The following is a 20,431-nucleotide window of genomic DNA, read 5'->3' as shown; positions in this document are numbered from 1 at the left end:
AACCTGAACTTTTCAAAGTTGTCAACATCTGCCATATGATCCAGCAATCTCACACCTAGGCATATATCTGGAGAAAAGTAAAAATTCAGAAAGATACATGCACCCCTATGTTTATAGCAGCACTATTTACAATAGTCCAAACATGGAAGCAACCTAAATGTCCATCAACAGATGAATGGATAAAGAAGATGGGGTACATATAAGCAATTGACTACCAAGGGCTTCCCTGGTAGCTCAGATGGTAAAGAGTCTGCCTTCACTGTGGGAGACCTGGGTTCAATCCTTAGGTCAGGAAGATCCTCTGGGGAAGGAAATGGCAACACACTCTAGTATTCTTGTCTGGACAATCCCATGGACGGAGGAGCCTGGCAGGCTACAGTCATGGGGTCTCAAAGAGTCTGACATGACTGAGCAACTAACACTTTCAATTGGCTACTACTTAGCCAAAAAAAGAATGAAATAATGCCATTTGCAGCAACATGGATGGACTTAGAGTTTATCATATTAAGCAAAGTAAGACAAACACCATATAATATCACTTGTATGTGGAATCTAAAATATGACACAAGTGAATTTATTTACGAAGCAGAGACAGACAGATTTGTGGTTACCAAAAGGGAAAGAGGGTGGTGGAAGGATAAATTAGGAGTTGCGGATTAACAGATACACACTGCTGCTGCTGCTGCTGCTGCTGCTAAGTTGCTTCAGTTGTGTCCGACTCTGTGCGACCCCACAGACGGCAGCCCACCAGGCTCCGCCGTCCCTGGGATTCTCCAGGTAAGAATACTGGAGTGGGTTGCCATTTCCTTCTCCAATGCATGAAAGTGAAAAGTGAAAGTGAAGTCGCTCAGTCGTGTCCAACTCTTTGCGACCCCATGGACTGCAGTGTACCAGGCTCCTCTGCCCATGGGATTTTCCAGGCAAGAGTACTGGAGTGGGTTGCCGTTGCCTTCTCCCAGATACACACTACTACATATAAAATAGATGAACAGCAGGTTCTATTGTATAACACAGGGAACTATTTAAAACATCCCATATCAACCATAATGGAAAAGAAAAGGCATTGTCAACATCATTAAAGAAAGGAAGAAAAAATGGCTGGAGAACTCCTCTAGAAAGGAGACACAATAGCTAAATGCAGTGTTAGTGAACAGTGGGGATGTGGACAGGGAGACTTCCTAGAGAGGAAGATGGGGTACATACAAACAATTGACTACCTAGGGCTTCCCTGGTAGCTCAGATGGTAAAGAGCTTGCCTGCAATGCCAGAGACCTGGGTTCGATCCTAGAGAAAGTTGTCACCCCTGAGTGAATGGGCCTCAGAGTGACCCTTGTACTTATGTGTGTAGCAGAAGGGCCGGGGTGTTGAGAATGCCTGCATAGGATTTAGGGGCCAAGAGGCATGATATCTGCAACTTCTTTCCAATGGATCAGCAGAGAAAATGCCTGTTTCTAGACAGACTATAGGGAGCACAAAAGAGAGATAAAGCAGCCACTTTAAACACTGGGGAGTCTAGCTAAAGGTGAATGGGTGTCCTTGTGCTGTTATTGCAACTTTCACTTAAGTTTGTAATCTTTTGAAATTGAAACAATTCAATTGCTTGAATTCTTTTGAAATCGAAACAATTCAACTGAAAGGAGAGAAATCCTTTCTAGATAAAAATTAGTGGTAGGCCAGTAGTAGTGACCTGGCCCAGTCAGGACTTTTGGTTTTAAAGGCTAATGTGGGTTGCCCTGACTCACCAGTGACACAGCAGATCATTGACAAAATAAGTCAGAACCCAGATGTCCTTGAAGTTCTGTGCTCTTTGATAGCATTCCACTGTGGCAACTAGATGTCTTACTGGCTGTCCCTTACTTGTGGGTTTTGTAGGTCTGGAGGCGACTGGTGGAAATACGCTTCCCTGTGGAGCATGGCTGGAAGGAATCCTTGCTGAGGGACTTGGAAGGGAGGTTCAAACAGGTACCAAAAATTAAGGGGTATTCTTTTCGGAAGTTGGTAAAACCAAATCGTGAGGAACAATAAACACACGTGATGACTGCATTTGAGTGGACAGGACATGGGGTTCAGGTGACTCTGTTTCTGATTCAGCCTTAATTGTTTGACCACAGATGACATACCAGAGAAGAATAAAGGCATGGGATCTGGGCACCAGGGGAATCCTGGGCATGGGTAGAGTTCTAATAGGCACTAACTATGTGCTGTCACTCTAAGTGGCCTGTTGGTGACAAGAACCTTATTAAGCCCAGTGACAAGTGGGAAAAACATAAAAGTGCTCCTCATTTTTAATTAAAGCCTGTGACCCTAGAAAATTCAGGTTTTAAAAAAGAAGATATGAGAGTTTTATGTGTAATTGTTAAATGGGTCTTTATAGGGAAAGAGAAGCAAGGAAAAAATCCTTTAAAAAATTGTACTGTTTTTGGCAAGCTGCTGTGCCAGATGCTTTTCCTGCAAAGTGGGTATTTTAGCCATTTTGGTCTTATTTGAATTTTAGCCTTCTTGGTCTAATGGTTAGAAGCAGAAGACATGCTTCTTGTGGGATGAGAAGCAGGCCAAGGTAATGGGCAGCTGATAATACCATATTAGGAAAGTGAAAATTACTAGGGTGTTTTCATTGCACAGAGTCTGAGAGTTCAGCATCCCTAACCTCTCACACCCTTGTCTTCCCGTCTTGCAGGAGATGCCTTTTTTTCAGATTTGTGCCTTCTGCAATTCTAACTGGGATGCCACAGGTGCAGAAGACAGTGTGGCAAAATGCTTTGAGATGTGTGCCATTGAAGCCGTGGGCTTGGTCTGCCAGGTGAACAACCTTTCCCACTAAGAACTGCATTTGTGTTCACACTCGCTTTATGACATCACCAGCCAAAAGTTATTAAGCACCGCTGGTTCTGAGACCCTGGTACCCATGCGAAGTATGGGCTCTGGACATCTCCCTCCCCACCCTGAAATCCAGTACTCTCTACCCACTCTGTGAAATGCCACTCAGCTTCCTGCTGTTGTTTGGCACCAGAGCAGCTCACGTGTGACCTCCAGCAATCTTTCAGGCTGCTCCTGAATTCCCTGTTGCTATTAATGCCACCCACCCATCCTTGGTTTTATTCTTGCTGATAACACTAGCTTAGCATGCAATAAGGGCTTCCCTGGTGGCTCAGATAGTACAGAATCTGCCTGCAATGCCAGACACCTGGGTTCCATCCCTGGGTTGAGTTAACAAAGCATTATGGAAGAAAAATGCATACAGTTGAAAAGATTTTATCAATTAACTTAGAAAAAGAATTAAAATATGTATGATGTTTGTAGGCAGCTTTAAAAGAATTTCAGTTAAAAATACAAAAGATACCCGTATTAATAGTTTACTTGTATTGTGTTTGATGTTTTTCATAATGTAAAAGTCCCAAGAAAAATAGCATTGAGCCAGAGAAAAGCATTCTTTAAGAAATTTAAGCATTTTATTTGTTCTTTTGGATGCTCCTTTTTTTTTTTTTTTGAGACATTGTATATGGGCCTTCCTGGTAAAGAATCGCCTGCAATGCAAGAGACCCCAATTTGATTCCTGGGTCAGGAAGATCCCCTGAAGAAGGGATAGGCTACCCATTCCAATATTCATGGGCTTCCCTGGCAACTCAGACTGTAAAGAATCTTCCTGCAATGCAGGAGACCTGGGTTTGATTCCTGAGTTGGGAAGATCCCCTGGAGGAGGCCATGGCAATGCACTCCAGTAGTTTTGCTTGGAGAATCCCCATGGACATTGGAGCCTGGTGGGCTACAGTCCATGGAGTGGCAAAGAGTCGGACACACTGAGCAACTAAGCATAGCACAGCATGACTAATTATAAGAGATTTCTGAAATGCTGTTGGGTGAGTAATTTACTTCTGTTATTCAAAAATAAACTAACCAAAAAATCTTCTAAATGTCTCTTTCTTTATTTATTTTCTTATAGTCTCAAACCAGTATCCTTGAGAAAATCTCTTATAATAACTCACGAAAATGTGACACCATTGTTTCTGCTGTGATCACTAAGTCCTGGCCAAGAAGTGGAGGGGAATTTGTAGACAACATGGGTGAGGTTTTGAATCATCTGCTCATATGGCCAGACATCAAGCATCTCTTCAAGTTGTGTGGTATGTTCATGAGGGTGCTGGGAACATCTGTTCTGTCCAGTGGCACCTCTTGACTCAAGATTGGGGGCAAAGTATTTGACCTGTTAGTCAGTTAGATTGGGTTGATGTTGGATGGAAGGACCCAGGAAGGCTCAGAGCATTTGGATTATAATTAAGAACTAACACTGAAAGCCACCATTCATGCAAAACCTGCAGAACACCATCTTTGTGCTGACATTGTACCTTTGAAGTGGTCCTGAAAAGATTACATTTGTGTCTTTTAAATTAATAGATCTTATATTTTAGAACAGCTTTAAGTTGACAGAAAAATTGAGCAGAAAGTACAGTGTTCCCATATTTACTTGCTCCACACACAAAATTTCCTGTATTATTAATATTTTGCTTCAGTGTGGCATGATTGTTTTAACTGATGAGCCAATATTGATACATTGTTAATGTCAACTAAAGAAAACAGTCACAACCTAAAAGTTGAGAGTTGTGTGTGTTTTTGTTTTCCCATGGGAATTTTTAGGACTTCAAGCACAGGGGACAGCTTCTCAAGCAACCCTGGGAAAACTGCTCCAAGGAGGAAGGGGTAGGAGTCATGCTATATAGAAGTTTGCAATAAGGGACAGGTAGTCTGAACGTCAAAAGATTATTGTTAATTAAGGAAAACCAGATATTTCAAGTTAAGAAATTTATCACTTTTCTATGTATAGGAAGATGCAAGAGTCTGGGCTTACTGAAATCATTACTTTCATATGCATCTCAGTGGCTGATGGATGCCAGATGGAAATATGGAATGACTTTGCTTTATTCTATGGAATTTGGGGCAAAGCAATGAAGAATTTATTGGAAATCCAATAATGTGAGAAGGAAGTGGGGTGCCTACCATTTTAACTCTGTTCTTAACTTGGTCAGGAACCAATGAGAAAATATTAGCAAATATTACCAAGGAAGGCAAGAAGTTGATGGCCACTGCGGACTCTGTGTTCACAAAAGTTACAAGTGACCTCATCAATGGAACGATTTTAGTTGGACAGTTGGAGCTGATTGTAAAACACATGAATCAGTTCTTCGACCTCTGGCATTTAAGTAAGTATCAAGTTGAGATGTGACTTCAGGCTCCTAAGGGTTTAGGAGCTAAGAAGCTTCTGTGTTTACCTGTGTGTCTTAGAGACGTAATCTTTGTGGTCTTTATGATGAGTGGCTCTTCTCACCAGAAAGTTGACAGGGGATGACTTCTAATCTTCAGGAAAATATTGGGAAAGTGATAAAATACTGACCACATAAGAGGACTGGTTGTTTTTATTCCATGCTGCTGACACGGGGACATCTTGGAGTGGCCATGCATGCAGCCCCCGGCATCACACAGCCCAGCATGTGGGGCATATTCATGGGCAGTTTGAGAAATGGCTTGCTAAAAAATGGAAATTTCTTTGTTCTACTGGGTTCCTTTCCTTTTTTTCCCCCAGAGAATAAAAGTCTTTCAGCCCAAGCGAAAGAAGACATTCTGAATCTGAGAAAGAAAGAACTGGACACTCTAGAGAAAGAGAAGACATATGTTGACTCTCTTCTGAAGTTGTGTGGGAGGGTAAAAGATCTGATAAAAGGTGACATTTTAAGCATTAAAATAAACAAAATCGAAAGGTCCCCAGGGGAGAAAGGTCAAAGGAGAATATGATTTAAAAAAACATACCACAGTAGCAGCCGTTTATCTTGGAAGGGAGGCTTTTTCTAACGTATTAATTTTTAATAAAGTTAAAAACTTTTTGGTAACTACCGACATAGCTCAAAATAGCATGCTTCTTGATTTTCAGGTTTAAATATTATCATTCATGGAAAATTAGGATTTAAATCTCCTTATTTTTCAAATTTCTGTCTTTTACACATAGGCTTTCCTATCTCCTTTTCCTCCAATTTTATCATAATTTGAATTAGATCAGTCCTCAGGGTTTAAATGTCACATCTGTGTAAATGCACTTTTCACACCTGAGCCATGAAATAGGCCATGATTCTCTCCTATTTCTTGTGCAAACTGTTTTCTCTAGATTTAAAATTATTATCTTGTCCTATGCTTTGTTTTCAATGTATTTATTTTTTTTAATTCAATGCCAGATTCTTTACCAACTGTTTTAATTTCCTCAAAAGGAGATCCATTTGATTTTTCAGATAGAATCTTGCCAAACTGGAGATAAGCACTCCTAGGGGTATCTTCAGAGAAGGCAATGGCATCTCACTCCAGTACTCTTGCCTGGAGAATCCCATGGACGAAGCAGCCTGGTAGGCTGCAGTCCATGGGGTCGCTTAGAGTCGGACATGACTGAGTGACTTCACTTTCACTTTTCACTTTCATGCATTGGGGAAGGAAATGGCAACCCACCCCAGTATTCTTGCCTGGAGAATCCCAGGGACAGGGGAGCCTGTTGGGCTGTGCTGTCTGTGGGGTCGCACAGAGTCGGACATGACTGAAGTGACTTAGCAGCAGCAACAGCAGCAGCAGCAGCAGGGGTATCTTGCCTCTCTTCTCAGCTGGATCTGTATCCTGGGTCTCATGGCTCCCTGCTCTCACTCCTGTGTTTTAGTGAAATACACACTCTGTTTCTCCTGAGAAAGGAGCCCAGGAGTTCTTGCCTGTCTGAAACATCTGCCTTCACAGGAGATCTGTTGTTTGGTGCAGATCTTTCCTTCAGGATTTGGAGTTCGTGGCTCCATTGTCTCTGCAGGGTCACTGTTTAGAGTCAGTTGGGATTCTAACCCTTTGTGGATTACATATTTTCTCCCTGGAAGCTCTCAAGATTTTTTTTTTTTTTTTGTCCCCCTTATTCTGAAATATCATAATGATGTTCCTTGGAATGGGTCTCTTACCCATCTGCTGTACTGGGCATACTTAAGTGGGTCTTTGTAATCTAGAAATCCAAGTCCTTGAGTTCTGGGGAAACTTCTTGTGTTAGTTAAGTGATTACTTTTTCTCTTGCTGGAATGCACAGTTGGATATTGGACCTCCTGGAATAGTCATCTAACTTCCATACATTTTCTGTCCTATTTTTCATGTCTGTGCCTTTTGTTCTGTTTTCTGAGCAATTTCCTTAATTTTCCTTATATGCTTTCCATTAAATTTTTAACTTTCTCTTCTTACTTGTATTTAATTTACAGAACTCTTTTTGCTTTGAGTGATCCTTTTTCCATACTATCCTGTTCTGGTTAATGGTTATAGTATCATATCTTTCCAAGATTTTTGATTTAGAGATTTTCTTTTTCTTAGTTTCCTCTTTCCTCCAAATTGCTTTTATTTCTTGGTATGTTTTAATGTCTATTTTTCATGTTTAAGACTTTGCCCCTCTGTCTAGAATTCTTTTTTATCTGTTTATATTAAGAGAGAGGACTAACGCCCTGGTGGGGGATTCTGAGGATGGAGTGGCTAGGCTTTGAAATAGCCTGTATCTTTAGCTCCTCTCTCTTGGGCTGCTCAGATCGCCAGTCTCTTGCCTGGAAGATATAGGGCTGCCTGCCACGTCTCTAGGAGTCAAGATAGCAATGAGGGCTGGAGGGTTCTCAGCATCCAAGATGTGTATCTAGCCCCAGTCCTTCCTTCTACTCCCTGTGTCCTCTCTTCTCCTTTCTAGCTTCTCAAATTTAGTGGCACATACCAACTGTTAGCTTCCTGATGAAGAGTAGATGTCTGGAAATGCCTTTATTCTGCCGTGTACCTGAGACCCCCCAATCCAGAGAGCCCTCTGTGTTATCCTTAAACCACCTGTTGCATGTCAGGGTGGAGGAGGTGCCACCAGCCTGCTGTATGGAATGGGTGGGGATGAAAATGAGCCTGTTTGATGACTTGTTATGCAGACTTTCAGCCCAGTCCTCCTTATTTCATCACCACCTCCCAAATTCCAGCATCTGTGCAGCCAGGGTCTGTGCATGTGGGAAATTCTGTGATGACAGACACCTGGCAGAATCTCAGGATTCCCCACTATGGGCTAAGACCCCAAGTTCTCAGGCTTGGAACATTGTTTACCCTCAGCACATCTGCTTTTCAAGTTCCAAAGTTTTGTTGCTGTGGTCTCCTTTACTATACAGCCTTGTTGCTTTATGGCTTTTGAAAAGCAATCTCAGTTCTATTATTGCAGCAGGATTTGGGGAGGGAGTGGAAATGTGCAGATTTCAAATGGCCATCTTCACCCAGAAGGTGCAAAGCCTTCTTTGTCATGAAAATTGATTTTTCATGGAGGGTGGAGATTTCGGGATGCTCACTGAGAAAAAATGCCAGCAAGTGTATCCACTTGCATTTCCTTAAGAGCAGAAAGGGGAGTGAAAACTGGGAAAGTAAAATAAAATGATATTGTGAACAGAGTTTGACTTGACATTCTCTTATGGTTTCAAAAGTGGATTTTGGAGAGATTGCTGAAAGATATTCGGAAGACCTCAGTGGGAAAAAGTTAAACCAAGTTGTGACAGTGAGCTTATCAGCCACCTCCCTCGACTCAACGTGGGCAACATGTTATAACCTGAGCCCCGAAGTCCAAGAAATGGCCAGAAACGCATATTTGCTAAAGGACAGTCACATCTTCCCAATCTTCTGGGCAAAGGCTGCACAGGAGCTGAGTGAGCCAGAAGAGAACTTGGAAAGGAAGATATTTCAGCCTGAAGAGGTGTATGAATATTTATATTGTCCTTGTTTCAAAAGGTTTACAAAACTATATCAGGATCTGAAGTCAGGGGAGGTCACCTTTGGGGAGATCAATGACATCTTCAAGGACTTTGTAAATAAATACAGCGACCTAACTGAAGACCTCCAGATCATGTCGGCTCTGGATCCCAGAGACCAGAAGGATTGGATCAAGGAGCGAGTCCAGCAGATCAAGGAATACCATCACCTGCATCAGGCTGTCGACTCAGCCAAGGTCATCTTGGAGGTCAAAGAGAATTTGGGCCTGACTGGTGACTTCAGTGTTCTCCACACTTTACTAAGCTTTGTAAGTTATTTACTGGGGACTCCTGGGCATAAGGGTGGCAGGGATCCTGGGCTTCTTGCTTTTAAAAACTGAGTAAGATGAGTTCACAGATTACTCAGGTTTATTTGTATTATTTGATGCCCAAATATGTCAAGATATTTGTTTTTACCTTTGTTTACCAATAGTGTGACTGTTCTTTGGCTAATGAGGGTTTCCTTAGATCAGCAGGAGGATCATGAATTTAGGAAAAGGCAATGATCCTCTGTGGTCATCAGGTATTTGGAAAGAGTGTCCTGAGTTCTTTAGGTTCTATAAGCAAAAAAAGCCATTTGTTTTGTCGACTTTCCATAGCTAATACTTAACTCGGTGTAGTATGTGCTAAATTATTTGTATTACAGTTAAGAGAGTCTTTTGCCTTATGACTTTTAGGGTGGGCATTTTTAAGGTATATGGTGATCTATATTATTGCATGAACAGGTGTGATGATGACTAAAATTTAGCCCAAAGTTTGGAATTACATAAGCTTGAATCCCAGCAGCATGTTCTTGAGTAGATCACTGTCATTTCTTTATCTAGAAAACAGGAAAACTTACAAGATGCACCTGGCTGGGTTCTTGCACAGGTTTTCTTAGCAGAATCCCAGATGTAGAGGAATTGTGGTTAGTATGGATGAAGTGGGGACAGCAAGGGTGGCTACAGTATCCAATCTGGGATAAGAGGTTCATGTATATGTCAGTCCTGGATGATTGTGGAAAGGACTATTGGGATGGTCAGGACTGCTGTTCTTGGCGGTCCAGGAGCCAGTTCTAGCCCACATACTGCCGTGTCTTTCAGACTGTCTTTGACAACTCTCTTTGATAACTGTCTTAGACTGACTTGGACAAAATTTGCCATGAAAAACTCAACCGGATCAACCAGCACATTATCCATGCCAAAAAGCTACTGCAGGATGTCAGTGAGACCCGATGTCAGTGTCTGAAGGAGCTGTCCCAGAGGAAGGAGTTCATCGGTTGGGTCCGGGAAGCTCTCAGAGGTACAATCCATCACTGTGGTGGCCAGAAGGCTGGAGAGTAGTTAGACGGTTCACGGGTGGTCTTCCTAAACTTACTGGCAGTCACTCCCTTGATCATGTTCTGAGTAAAGGACTGTGAGACACATTCTGCATTTTTTTAAATTGAAATATATTTACCATACAGTATTGTATCTAATTAGGGTGTATGGCACATTGATTTGATCCATTTATATACTGTAATATGATTACCATTGTAATGATAATTAGCCCCCATCACATCCCATAATTTTCCTTTCCTTTTAGTGATTGAAATATTAAGATTTAGTCTCTTAGCAAGTTTTCATCTGTATTCTTTAGGTAAATGTGTGAGATGTGCATAGTTGTTGTGGGTAGAATTTATATCAAGACAGTATCACTCCTTTGCTGGTGTAAAAGCTATTTCCTTGGCTACTTTTTTCCTCTCTCACTCTGGATTCTTGCTGTGAACAGCAGCATCATTTTCTTAAAAATTGTGTCCCTTTAGCTTTTTCTTCGTGTTGAGTTTTACTAGAAGCTAAGGCAACTTGTCTAGACTTAATCACATCTACTTGTCATTGTGCATGGGTTTGGCAGTATTTTCAGCTCTGTGGTTTGGGTGATTTGGGCAGAATTAATTCATGGAGGAAGGGAAGAGGCAGGAAAGAAGGAAGGTGGGTGGCCCTGGTATAAAGGGACAGGGGATGGGCTGCGTGCTCATCTCATCCCAGCCTCACTGCTTTCAGCTGTGGGCTCCTCAGGCTACTGCAATGCCCCAGCTTTGATTAGCAAGCAGCGGTTTTTTATAGATAACTGTCAACATGTTTTTTTACCAGCTCAGCATTGTGTGTGTGCTCAGTTGCTCAATCATGTCTGACTCTTTGTGACTGTAGCCTGCCAGACTTTTCAACCCATAGAGTTTTCCAGGCTATAATATTGGAGTGGGTTCCCATTTCCTTCTCCAGGGTACTTTCCCAACCCAGGGATGGAACTCTTTCTCTTGCATCTCCTGAAGTGGCAGGCAGATTTTTACTTTTTTTTTTTTTTTTACCATTACTGCCATCTGAGAAACTCTAGTACCATCTAAGCTTTTTTCCCCCCATAATTAAATGACAATATAATGTGAATTACATGAAATAAAACTCACAAAATACCCATGAAATGCCCAGACATTGATGCTATTCGGTAAGGTCAGGTATTGGTCAGAATATCAACATAAATGGCAAAAGAAAAAGTCCCCAGGTTCTTATTGAAAGCAAAAAAATGGATAAAACCCTAAAATCCACTAAATATCCATTTATAGCATCAGTAATGGAGAAGGAAATGGCAATCCACTCCAGTATTCTTGCTTGGAGAATCCCAGGGACAGAGAAGCCTGGTGGGCTGTCATCTATGGGGGTCGCACAAAGTCAGACATGACTGAAGCGACTTAGCAGTAGCAGCAGCATCAGTAAGGAGCACTGTTCCAAATTTGAGGCTCCTATCATCACAGGGAGCCCTACATTCATCTACCCATTCTGCCCCAGGCATCACCGAGCTGAAGGTGTTCGTAGACCTGGCCTCCATCTCTGCGGGGGAGAATGACATTGACGTGGACCGGGTAGCTTGCTTCCACGATGCTGTGCAGGGTTACGCGCCCCTGCTGTATGAGCTGGACACCAGTGCGGGTTTTGATGAGTTCGTGCAACACCTGAAAGAGCTGTGGAAGGCTCTGGATAATGACCACAACCTGCCCACAAAACTGGTGAGTCTTATTTCTGGCTCCAGAGCAGGTTAAGTTTAGTGAAGCATCACTTAGAAACACTAGGGGCACAATTGCAAATATTGCACACTCACATGGCAGGGGTTTTTTTGTGTGTCATTTTAAATATATATATATATAATTTAAGTATAGTTGACTTACAGTGTTTCAGGTGCAGAGCAAGGTGATTCAGTTATACAAATACACATATGCTATTTTTGAAATTATCTTCCATCATAGGTTATTATAAGATACTGACTGTGGTTCCCTATGCTATACAGTAAATTTTTGTTGCTTGTTGCATATCTATTTTTTAATTGGAAATCTAATATTCTATTCACACTAAGCCAAACAAGTGGAATCAAAATGTCATAATTTTTTTAGGTAAGCAAAAATTCATGTTTTCTAAAAAAAAAAAAAATATATGTATATATATATATATATAAATATATATATATATACACACACACAAAGGACTTCCCTAGTAGCTTAGCTGGTAGAGAATCGCCAGCAATGCAGGAGACCCCGGTTTGATTTCTGGGTTGGGAAGATCCCCTGGAGAAGGGATATGCTACCCACTCCAGTATTCTTGGACTTCCATGGTGACTCAGACTATAAAAATTCACCTGCAATGCAAGAGACCTGGGTTTGACCCTGGGTCGGGAAGATCCCCTGGACAAGGGCATAACAACCCACTCCTGTATTCTTGCCTGGAGTAGAGGAGCCTGGTGGGCTACAGCCCATGGGGTCACAAACAGTTAGACATGATTGAGTGACTACAGCACAGCACATGTATACAAAAGCTTTTCTACTGCATTTGATAAAGGCTTGAGAAAGAACATAAATAAAAAAAAGAAGAGATGGAGAAACTGGAAAACGTAAACTAAATTAAATGGAAGCACCAAATATGAAATAGAAAAAGTGAAACTAGATAAAATTAAAAGACCATCATATAGTCCAGTTGTTTTTAAACATGACTTCTCATTAGAAACATATCTGAAGCTTTGGAGAAAAAAGCAATACCTGAGCATTTGTATTTTTCAAATAATTTTTAAGATAATTCTGATAGGCATCTGGATTTTAAAATATGATTACAGGTTTTTCTAATAGATCCTAGTTTTGGTGATAAAGAGTTTTATTAATTTTCTGTTGACCAATCATGATACAATGGTATTAAGTAAGCAATAGTTACATGATCACAGTAGTAAAAGATATTTATCAGTTTTCACAGTCAACAACCAGACAAAAAATAAAAGATAATTACAATTGTAAGCCATAATGGGAACTTGATTAACTTAACAATATAACATAATTACATACAGTTTGGGGGGTCATGCATAATGATGTGGTAAGTGGAGGTGCATACCTGCACATGTTTTCATCCACACAGCCAGTCTATATCTTTTGGTTGGTGCATTTAATCCATTTACATTTAAGGTAATTATCAATATGTATAATCCTATGACCATTTTTTGAATTGCTTTGGGTTTATTTTCTGTAGGTCTTTTCCTTCTCTTGTGTTTCCTGCCAAAAGAAGTTCCTTTAGCATTTGTAGTAAAGCTGGTTTGGTGGTGCTGAATTCTCAAAACTTTGGCTTGCCTGGAAAGCTTTTGATTTCTGCATCAGATCTAAAGGCCAGTCTTGCTGGGTGGAGTATTCTTGGTTGGAGTTTTTTCCCTTTCACCACTTAAAAAATATCATGCCATTCCCTTCTGGCTTCTAGAGTTTCTGTTGAGAAATCAGCTGATAGCCTGATGGGAGTTCCCTTCTATGTTATTTGCCGTTTTTCCCTTGTTGCTTTTAGTATTTTATGTCTGTCTTTGATTTTTGTCAGTTTGATTACTATGTGTCTCAGTGTGTTCTGTCTTGGGTTCATCCTTCCTGGGACTCTGTGCTTCCTGGACTTGGTTGACTGTTTCCTTTCCCATGTTTGGGAAATTTTCAGCTATTCTCTTCAAATATTTTCTCATGTCCTTTCTCTCTCTCTTCTCCTTCTGGGACCCCTATAATGAGAATGTTGGTGCATTTAATGTTGTCCCAGATGTCTCTTAGGCTGTCTTCATTTCTTTTCATTCTTTTTTCTATATTCTGTTCTGCAATAGTGATTTCCACCATTCTGTCCTCCAGGTCATTTATTTGTGCTCCTGCCTCAGTTATTCTGCTATGGATTCCTTCCAGTGTATTATTCCTCTCTGTTTGCTTGTTCTTTAGCTCTTGTAGGTCTTTGGTAAACATTTCTTGCATCTTCTTGATATTTGCCTCCATTCTTTTCCTGAGATCCTGAATCATCTTCACTATCATTATTCTGAATTCTTTTTCTGGGAGGTTGCCTGTCTCTACTTCATTTAGTTGTTTTTCTGGGATTTTATCTTGTCTCCTCACCTGGGACACAACTTTCTGCTTTTTCATCATGATTAACTTTCTGTAATGTGGTTTTTGTTTTAGCTGCTATGAGACTGTGGTTCTTGCTTCTTTTCTCTGCCCTCTGATGGATGAGGCTAAGAGGCTTGTGTAAGCTTTTTGATGAGAGGGACTGGCAATGGGAAAAACTTGGTTTTGCTCTGGTTGGCAGGGATTTGCTCAGTAAAGCTTTAATCCAATTATCTGCTGATGGGTGGTGTTGCACTCCCTCCCTGGTAGTTATTTGGCCTGAGGCAATCCAGCCCTGGGGTCTATGAAAGTGAAAGTTAGTCACCAACTCTTTGTGACTCCAGGGACTGTAGCCCACCAGGCTTCTCTATCCATGGGATTCTCCAGGCAAGAATACTGGAGTGGATTGCCATTTCCTTCTCCAGTGGATCTTCCTGATCCAGGGATCGAACCCAGGTCTCTCACACTGCAGGCAGATTCTTTACCAGCTGAGCTACTAGGGAAGCCCAGGGTCTATGGTAGGGTTAATTTTAATGGCGAACTCTTAAGAGGCTTTATGACAAGGGTGACCATCCAGTACTCCCATTTGTATGGCGAGTCCCTGCCATCTCATGCCTCTACAGGAGGCCCTCCAACACTAGCAGATAGTTTTGATTCAGTCTCCTGTGGGGTCACTGCTCCTTTCCTCTGGGTATTGGTCCATGCAAAATTTTGTTTGTGTCCACAAGATTGGAGTCTCTGTTTCCCACAATGTTCTGGAAGGCTTATAATCAAATCCTGCTGGCCCTCAAAGCCAGATTCCCTGGGAATTCCCAGTCCCTTTGTTGGATCTCCAGGCTGGGAAGCCTGACATGGGGTTCAGAATGTTCACAATAGTGCAAGAACTTCAGTGGTTTTATTGTTCTCCAGTCTGTGGGTCACCCACCCAGTGGTTTTGGGATTTGATTTTATTATGATTGTGCTCCTCCTACTGTCTTGCTGAAGCTTCTTCTTTGTCACTGGATGTGGGGTACCTTTTTTTGGTGGGTTCCAGCATCCTCCTGTTGATGGTGTTCACCAGCTAGTTGCAATGTTGGTGCTCATGCAGGAGATAAGTATATGTCCTTCTACTCTGCTATCTACATGGCAGATTTTTAATGCACGGATTTAAAAGGATGTTTTAAAATAGTTTTTCATCCTATATGGAAATGCTTTCTTTGTCCTATTATATTAGAAAAATGGATACAAAATTGCATGTAATTAAGAGTGATCTCTGGGCTGCTTTGGTGTCTCAGAGGTTAAAAAAAAAAAATCCTAATGCAAGAGACTCAGGTTCGATTCCTAGGTCAGGAAGATCCCCTGGAGAAGAAAAGGGCAACCCACTCTAGTATTCTTGCCTGGGAAATTCCATGGGCAAGAGGAGCCTGGATGACTACAGTCCGTGGGGTCACAAAAGAATTGGACACAACTTAGCCACTAAACAACAAGAATAAGGGTGATCTCTACTATGGAAACATATGGGGGAAAAAGATGGACAGGAAATGTGCTAAAATGTCACCAGTGGTTTTCTCTGAATGGAGGTAATTGTTGGTTAATATGCTATATATACATTTTGGTATTTTTCCATACTTTCCACAATTCGTACAGATTCATTTTTAATCAGAAAAGTAAGCATTTCTGTGTACATAAATCAGCTGCACCAGGGTTCAAGCAAGCCTATAGTTCATAACTTGCCTAACAGGGTGGCTGAGGCCCCACCAGGGGTGAAGGAGCAGAAGAGGAATGGCAGGAGCTCACAGAGCTCACGTGCTTGTTTCAGCCAGCATTATCCCCAGTTAGGGGCCCGGCTGAAGGCCACCTTCTCACAGAGAGCTGAGTTCATGCCTGTCGCTCCCCATCCACGTATCCAGGGCACTGGGTGGGAACACAGAGGAACAGCCATTGCAGCAACAGCACGTGACCCAGGAGGGAGAGCCAAAGCCCGTGGCAGTGGTGGGCAGCAGATGAGGGACGCCTCCTCTGTGGGTGATGGCACACTGGGCCAGAGAAGGGGAGGAGGCGTCTGTCCCTGGAAGGCAGAGGTGGAGAGAGTGGCAGGAAGAAGATCATGCCTAAGCTTCGGCCCATTTTCTCTCCTTCTGTCCTGACAGCGTGACTCTGCCCGGAACCTCGAGTGGCTGAAGACAGTGAAGGAGAGTCATGGGTCTGTGGAGCTCTCATCCCTGTCCCTGGCCACAGCAATCAACAGCAGAGGCATCTATGTGATCAAGGCTCCCACGGATGGCCAAAAGGTGAGCCTCACATCGCAGGCACAGCTGCAGGAGGCTCTTACGGGCTGCTGTCGTCGGGGGGTTTCTGCCTCCCCAAATCGACCTCTGACTGTGCCCTGTTCCACAGATTTCCCCAGACACAGTTCTGCATTTAATCCTTCCTGAGGGTCAGGAAGGCCACAAGGAGAAGCGAGACTACTCTTTAGAAGAGCTGAAAGAGCTTTTGAACAAATTGATGCTGATGTCTGGCAAGAAAGAACACAGCAATGCTGAAGTCGTAGAGGTATTTTCCGAGGTAAGGATTTGTATCTACATTGGAGCAAGTGTCCTAATCCATCTGTTTGGGCTGAGCACTCTCACTGCTGAGGTGCCTGGGAAGTCAGAAGAGTTGGAGTTTGTTTTTAATTCAAAGGAATCATTCTGCTCTTAAAACTATGGAGAGTGGAGTCAGTGGGTCTTGCAGAGTGCCTGTGCTCTGAATTCATGACCCAAAGAAATGTCCACTTACTCTTTATATCAGCAAGCATCCCAAAATACTTAAAGATGTAGGTGGACATTGTTCATCAAAATCCACAGTAACCACAATGATAAAGGCATATCAGTTTATGTAACAGTCTCTCCTTTTGATTATGAGATTTCTTTCTGTAAAGTTCAGTTATACTTTATGATTGTTGTTGTTCAGTCGCTAATTCATGTCCAACTGTTTGGGACCCCATGAACTGTAGCACATCAGGCTACCCTGTCCTTTACTATCTCCCAGAGTTTACTCAAATTCATGTCCATTGAGTCGGTGATGCTATTTAACCATCTTATTCTCTGAGGCCACCTTCTCTTTTACCTTCAATCTTTCCCAGCATAAGGAAATTATGAAATATAAGTTATCACTTATACTTCATAAACAATATCCTTTATCTGTAAAATGTATTCCTTCCTAAAAGAGAGACTATGGAGATGAGGAAGGAAGACCTTCCGTGATCAATCTCATGCTCGAGATCCCACAGTGAACCATGGAGGACATGAACCCCAGCCCTTCAAATTATAAATCTGTTTGTGTTATTCTAGACTATGTGTTCTCTTGCTGCAGTCAGCTCTGATACCTGCCTTCTGCTTCCATCTGCAACAGGTGTTCTGTAACGTGCAGAGGCTTGTCCAGTCTTTCATAAACCTTTACTCTGCTGGAAACATGCTGTTCAGGGCCTGGTCAGCCGAGGTGTACTGTACCCCCCTAAAGGGTGCCTCCATCCGGCTGGACTTCTGTCTGGGACTCATGGGCCCACTGGTGGAGGGCGGGCCAGTCGTCCAGCTGCTGGAAGCCCTCTGCCGGCAGCTGGAGGACTTCCTGGGCCGCTGGGAGAGATTCGTGGCAGAGAAGCGAGCTGAGCACTTTTACCTCAACTACTACACTGCTGAGCAGCTGGTTTACCTGGGCTTGGAGCTCGGGAGGGAGACGCCCAGCGACGCTGCCCTCACCATGCTCTCCTTCATCAAAGGCAACTGCACCCCAAGGGATGTCTCGGAGGCCTGCAGGGGGCCCAGTGGAAGGGCCAACACCCACCAGGAGAGAACAGTGGTGGAAGACTTGCCACTGTTGCCCTTCTCTGAGTCCAGACTGGTGGACAAGCTGAGGGTGATCATGAAATGCTCGATGACATGCATGCGTGTCTTCCTGCCTCACTGCCTGGACCTGGAGGCCCTTGGCCACTGTCTGGCTCACCTGGCGAGGATGGCTGGACCCCCTGTGCAGCGGGAGCTCTCCCACGGCCTACAGGAGGGCCAGCCCAACCTCATCGTCTGTGGCCACTCTGAGGTGCTGCCAGCCACCCTGGCCATCTACATGCAGACCCCACACCAGCCCCTGCCCACCTACGATGAAGTGCTGCTCTGCACCCCAGAAACCACGTTCGAGGAGGTGGCATTGCTCCTGCGTCGCTGCCTGACCCCAGGCTCCCAGGGACTGGGGGTCTATAGCCTGCTGTATGCAGACCAGCTGAGCTACGAGGTGGCCTGCCGGGCAGAGGCGCTCTTCCGGAGGCTGTGCACACAGCCCCACCGGGAGCACTACCGGCTCGTGATGGTCTGTGACTGTGAGCGGGAGCACTGCTATCTCCCTTCGGCCTTCAGCCAGCACAAGGTCCTCGTCACCCCCCAGGCGCCCCTCAAGGACATCCAGGCCTACCTGGCTCACCACTTCCGAGTCCCGGAAGAGACCCCGTCAGCCGCCTCCGTGTTCCAGGACCACATGTGTGTTGGGATCGTAGCCTCGGAGAGAGCGGGTGTAGGTAATAATGGCTGCTGAGTCCCCCGTCCCAGGGACCATCTGATGGCCCTTCCTTGGTCAGTGGGGAGTGAGGTGAGCTCAGATAAGCCCTTCTGCAGGTGGGGAACTAAGTCCCTGGAGGATTGACTCACCTGAAGTTATAAATCAGGCCCCGCACTGGAGCGGGATACTTATCTCACCTGGTCGCAGCTTGGCTGAGCCATCTTCCTCCTTTAAACTGGCTTCTCTGCTGTTTTTCCTCTTTCTCTCTTTTTTAAGTCAGTTGACTACTGTGGGGTTGATGTGGGTCCTGAGCAGGACAAAGTATATTTCCTCTGTCTTAAGAAGAAAGAGATGCCTCCACCTTCAGTCGCCATCATGATTTCCATTCTGTTGACTGCATCCCTTTAATGGTACTCCCTTCTGTCCAGCGACTCTCGCTCCCCTCCCCCATGAAGCAAGCTCTGCTGTCCTGACCTCCTTCTCAGACTTCCATCCTTAGCCCCAGGAAGCAGCAGGGCTGTTGAGTGAGGGGACAGCAAGGAAATTTGAGGGCTCAAGTATGTATTCTTTAAGCTGATGTTAGGTTGCATCAGTTTTGAATTTTGTACAAAGAGAAGTGATTTTCTGGACATTCTCACTCTTGATCTACAGCCTTGGCATCTAATTTTCATATGTTCACGTCAACAGGAAGGTCTCTCTTTGTGAAGAGGTTGCACGGCCAGCTGAAAATGCAGTTTAATGGAGAAATAGTGCTTCTAAAAGTTATTCGATTGATTGACCCTCAGGTGGATGAGAATGAAGTCCTGGAGTCCCTTCTGCCTTTCCTAGATGCCCAGTATCAGAGGAGACCCGTGATATTCCACTTTGACGTGACCTCTTCAGTAAGTGCCCTCAGGTTCTAGCTGATGGGCCAGGTGGGAATAGACACAGCTCCCACATCTTGCCCTGCCCTATCCCCAGTGTAAAGACTTTCTTCTTTCTACATGTATTGATAGTTAGCACCATCATATCAAAGAACTCTACAAGAGGGTTTTTAGGGTTGGGAAGACTGGTGTCTTCCATGTAAGTATTTACAGACCCACATGATTCTATCCTCAGGTGCGGACTGGAATTTGGGGGTTTCTTTTCAAACTCTTCATTCTCCAGTACTTAATGGATGTAAATGGGAAGATGTGGCTTCGGAATCCACGCCACTTATATATCGTTGAAATCCTGGAAGGGAATTTGGCACTGCCATGGAGGCCTTCGAAGCTGGTGTGTATCAGGGTACTCTTATGATACTCTGGAGGCAGGGGCTTTGATACATGTTTGTGATTCCCCACTTTTGCCTTAGCAAAGAAGCTGAGTGCAGTGTTAGGAAAGAAAAATCTTTAAACTTATTTTAAAGTAATGAGTGGAATAAAATTATTTTAATTAGAAATATAATTTTTGTTATATTAATAAAATTTATTAATTAGTTCTACCTTATATTTGTTTTGTTCTCTTTGGGATTAATGCTGTGTATCTGGGTTAAATGCCAGTGGTGCTCAGAATGCAGAATTCATTTGCTCAGAATTCATTTGCTAAGAGAAGCACCATCTTTCTTAATGACTGATAACTTGAGATGGAGATTTGCATCATATCAATTTCTTAACAAAAGAGAGGTTCATGCTCACCCACATATACAAACACACACATGTATATACTTGATGGAGATATTTAGTTCTAAGAGTTTGAATGGGAAAGGGCT

At 43.2% G+C, this 20,431-nt stretch overlaps 1 protein-coding gene across 1 annotated transcript in view; it reads left to right on the top strand.

Annotated features, from left to right (window-relative positions):
• Window positions 1-20,431, top strand: part of LOC512869 (ring finger protein 213-like) — a 128,565-nt gene that overhangs the window by 48,342 nt on the left and 59,792 nt on the right. Inside the window, exons 15-27 of the mRNA XM_059878372.1 lie at window positions 1,873-1,962; window positions 2,678-2,800; window positions 3,941-4,121; window positions 5,022-5,195; window positions 5,576-5,713; window positions 8,487-9,076; window positions 9,926-10,088; window positions 11,609-11,826; window positions 16,323-16,463; window positions 16,570-16,737; window positions 17,566-18,721; window positions 19,390-19,583; window positions 19,801-19,956. Of these exons, the coding sequence (XP_059734355.1) occupies window positions 1,873-1,962; window positions 2,678-2,800; window positions 3,941-4,121; window positions 5,022-5,195; window positions 5,576-5,713; window positions 8,487-9,076; window positions 9,926-10,088; window positions 11,609-11,826; window positions 16,323-16,463; window positions 16,570-16,737; window positions 17,566-18,721; window positions 19,390-19,583; window positions 19,801-19,956 (3,492 nt within the window). The remainder of the gene's footprint in view (window positions 1-1,872; window positions 1,963-2,677; window positions 2,801-3,940; window positions 4,122-5,021; window positions 5,196-5,575; window positions 5,714-8,486; window positions 9,077-9,925; window positions 10,089-11,608; window positions 11,827-16,322; window positions 16,464-16,569; window positions 16,738-17,565; window positions 18,722-19,389; window positions 19,584-19,800; window positions 19,957-20,431) is intronic.

The sequence above is a fragment of the Bos taurus genome, chromosome 19 (assembly GCF_002263795.3).
Source record: "Bos taurus isolate L1 Dominette 01449 registration number 42190680 breed Hereford chromosome 19, ARS-UCD2.0, whole genome shotgun sequence".
NCBI lineage: Eukaryota > Metazoa > Chordata > Mammalia > Artiodactyla > Bovidae > Bos > Bos taurus.
Note: the sequence above shows the minus strand (reverse complement) of the source record. Positions and strands in the feature narration are given on the sequence as shown.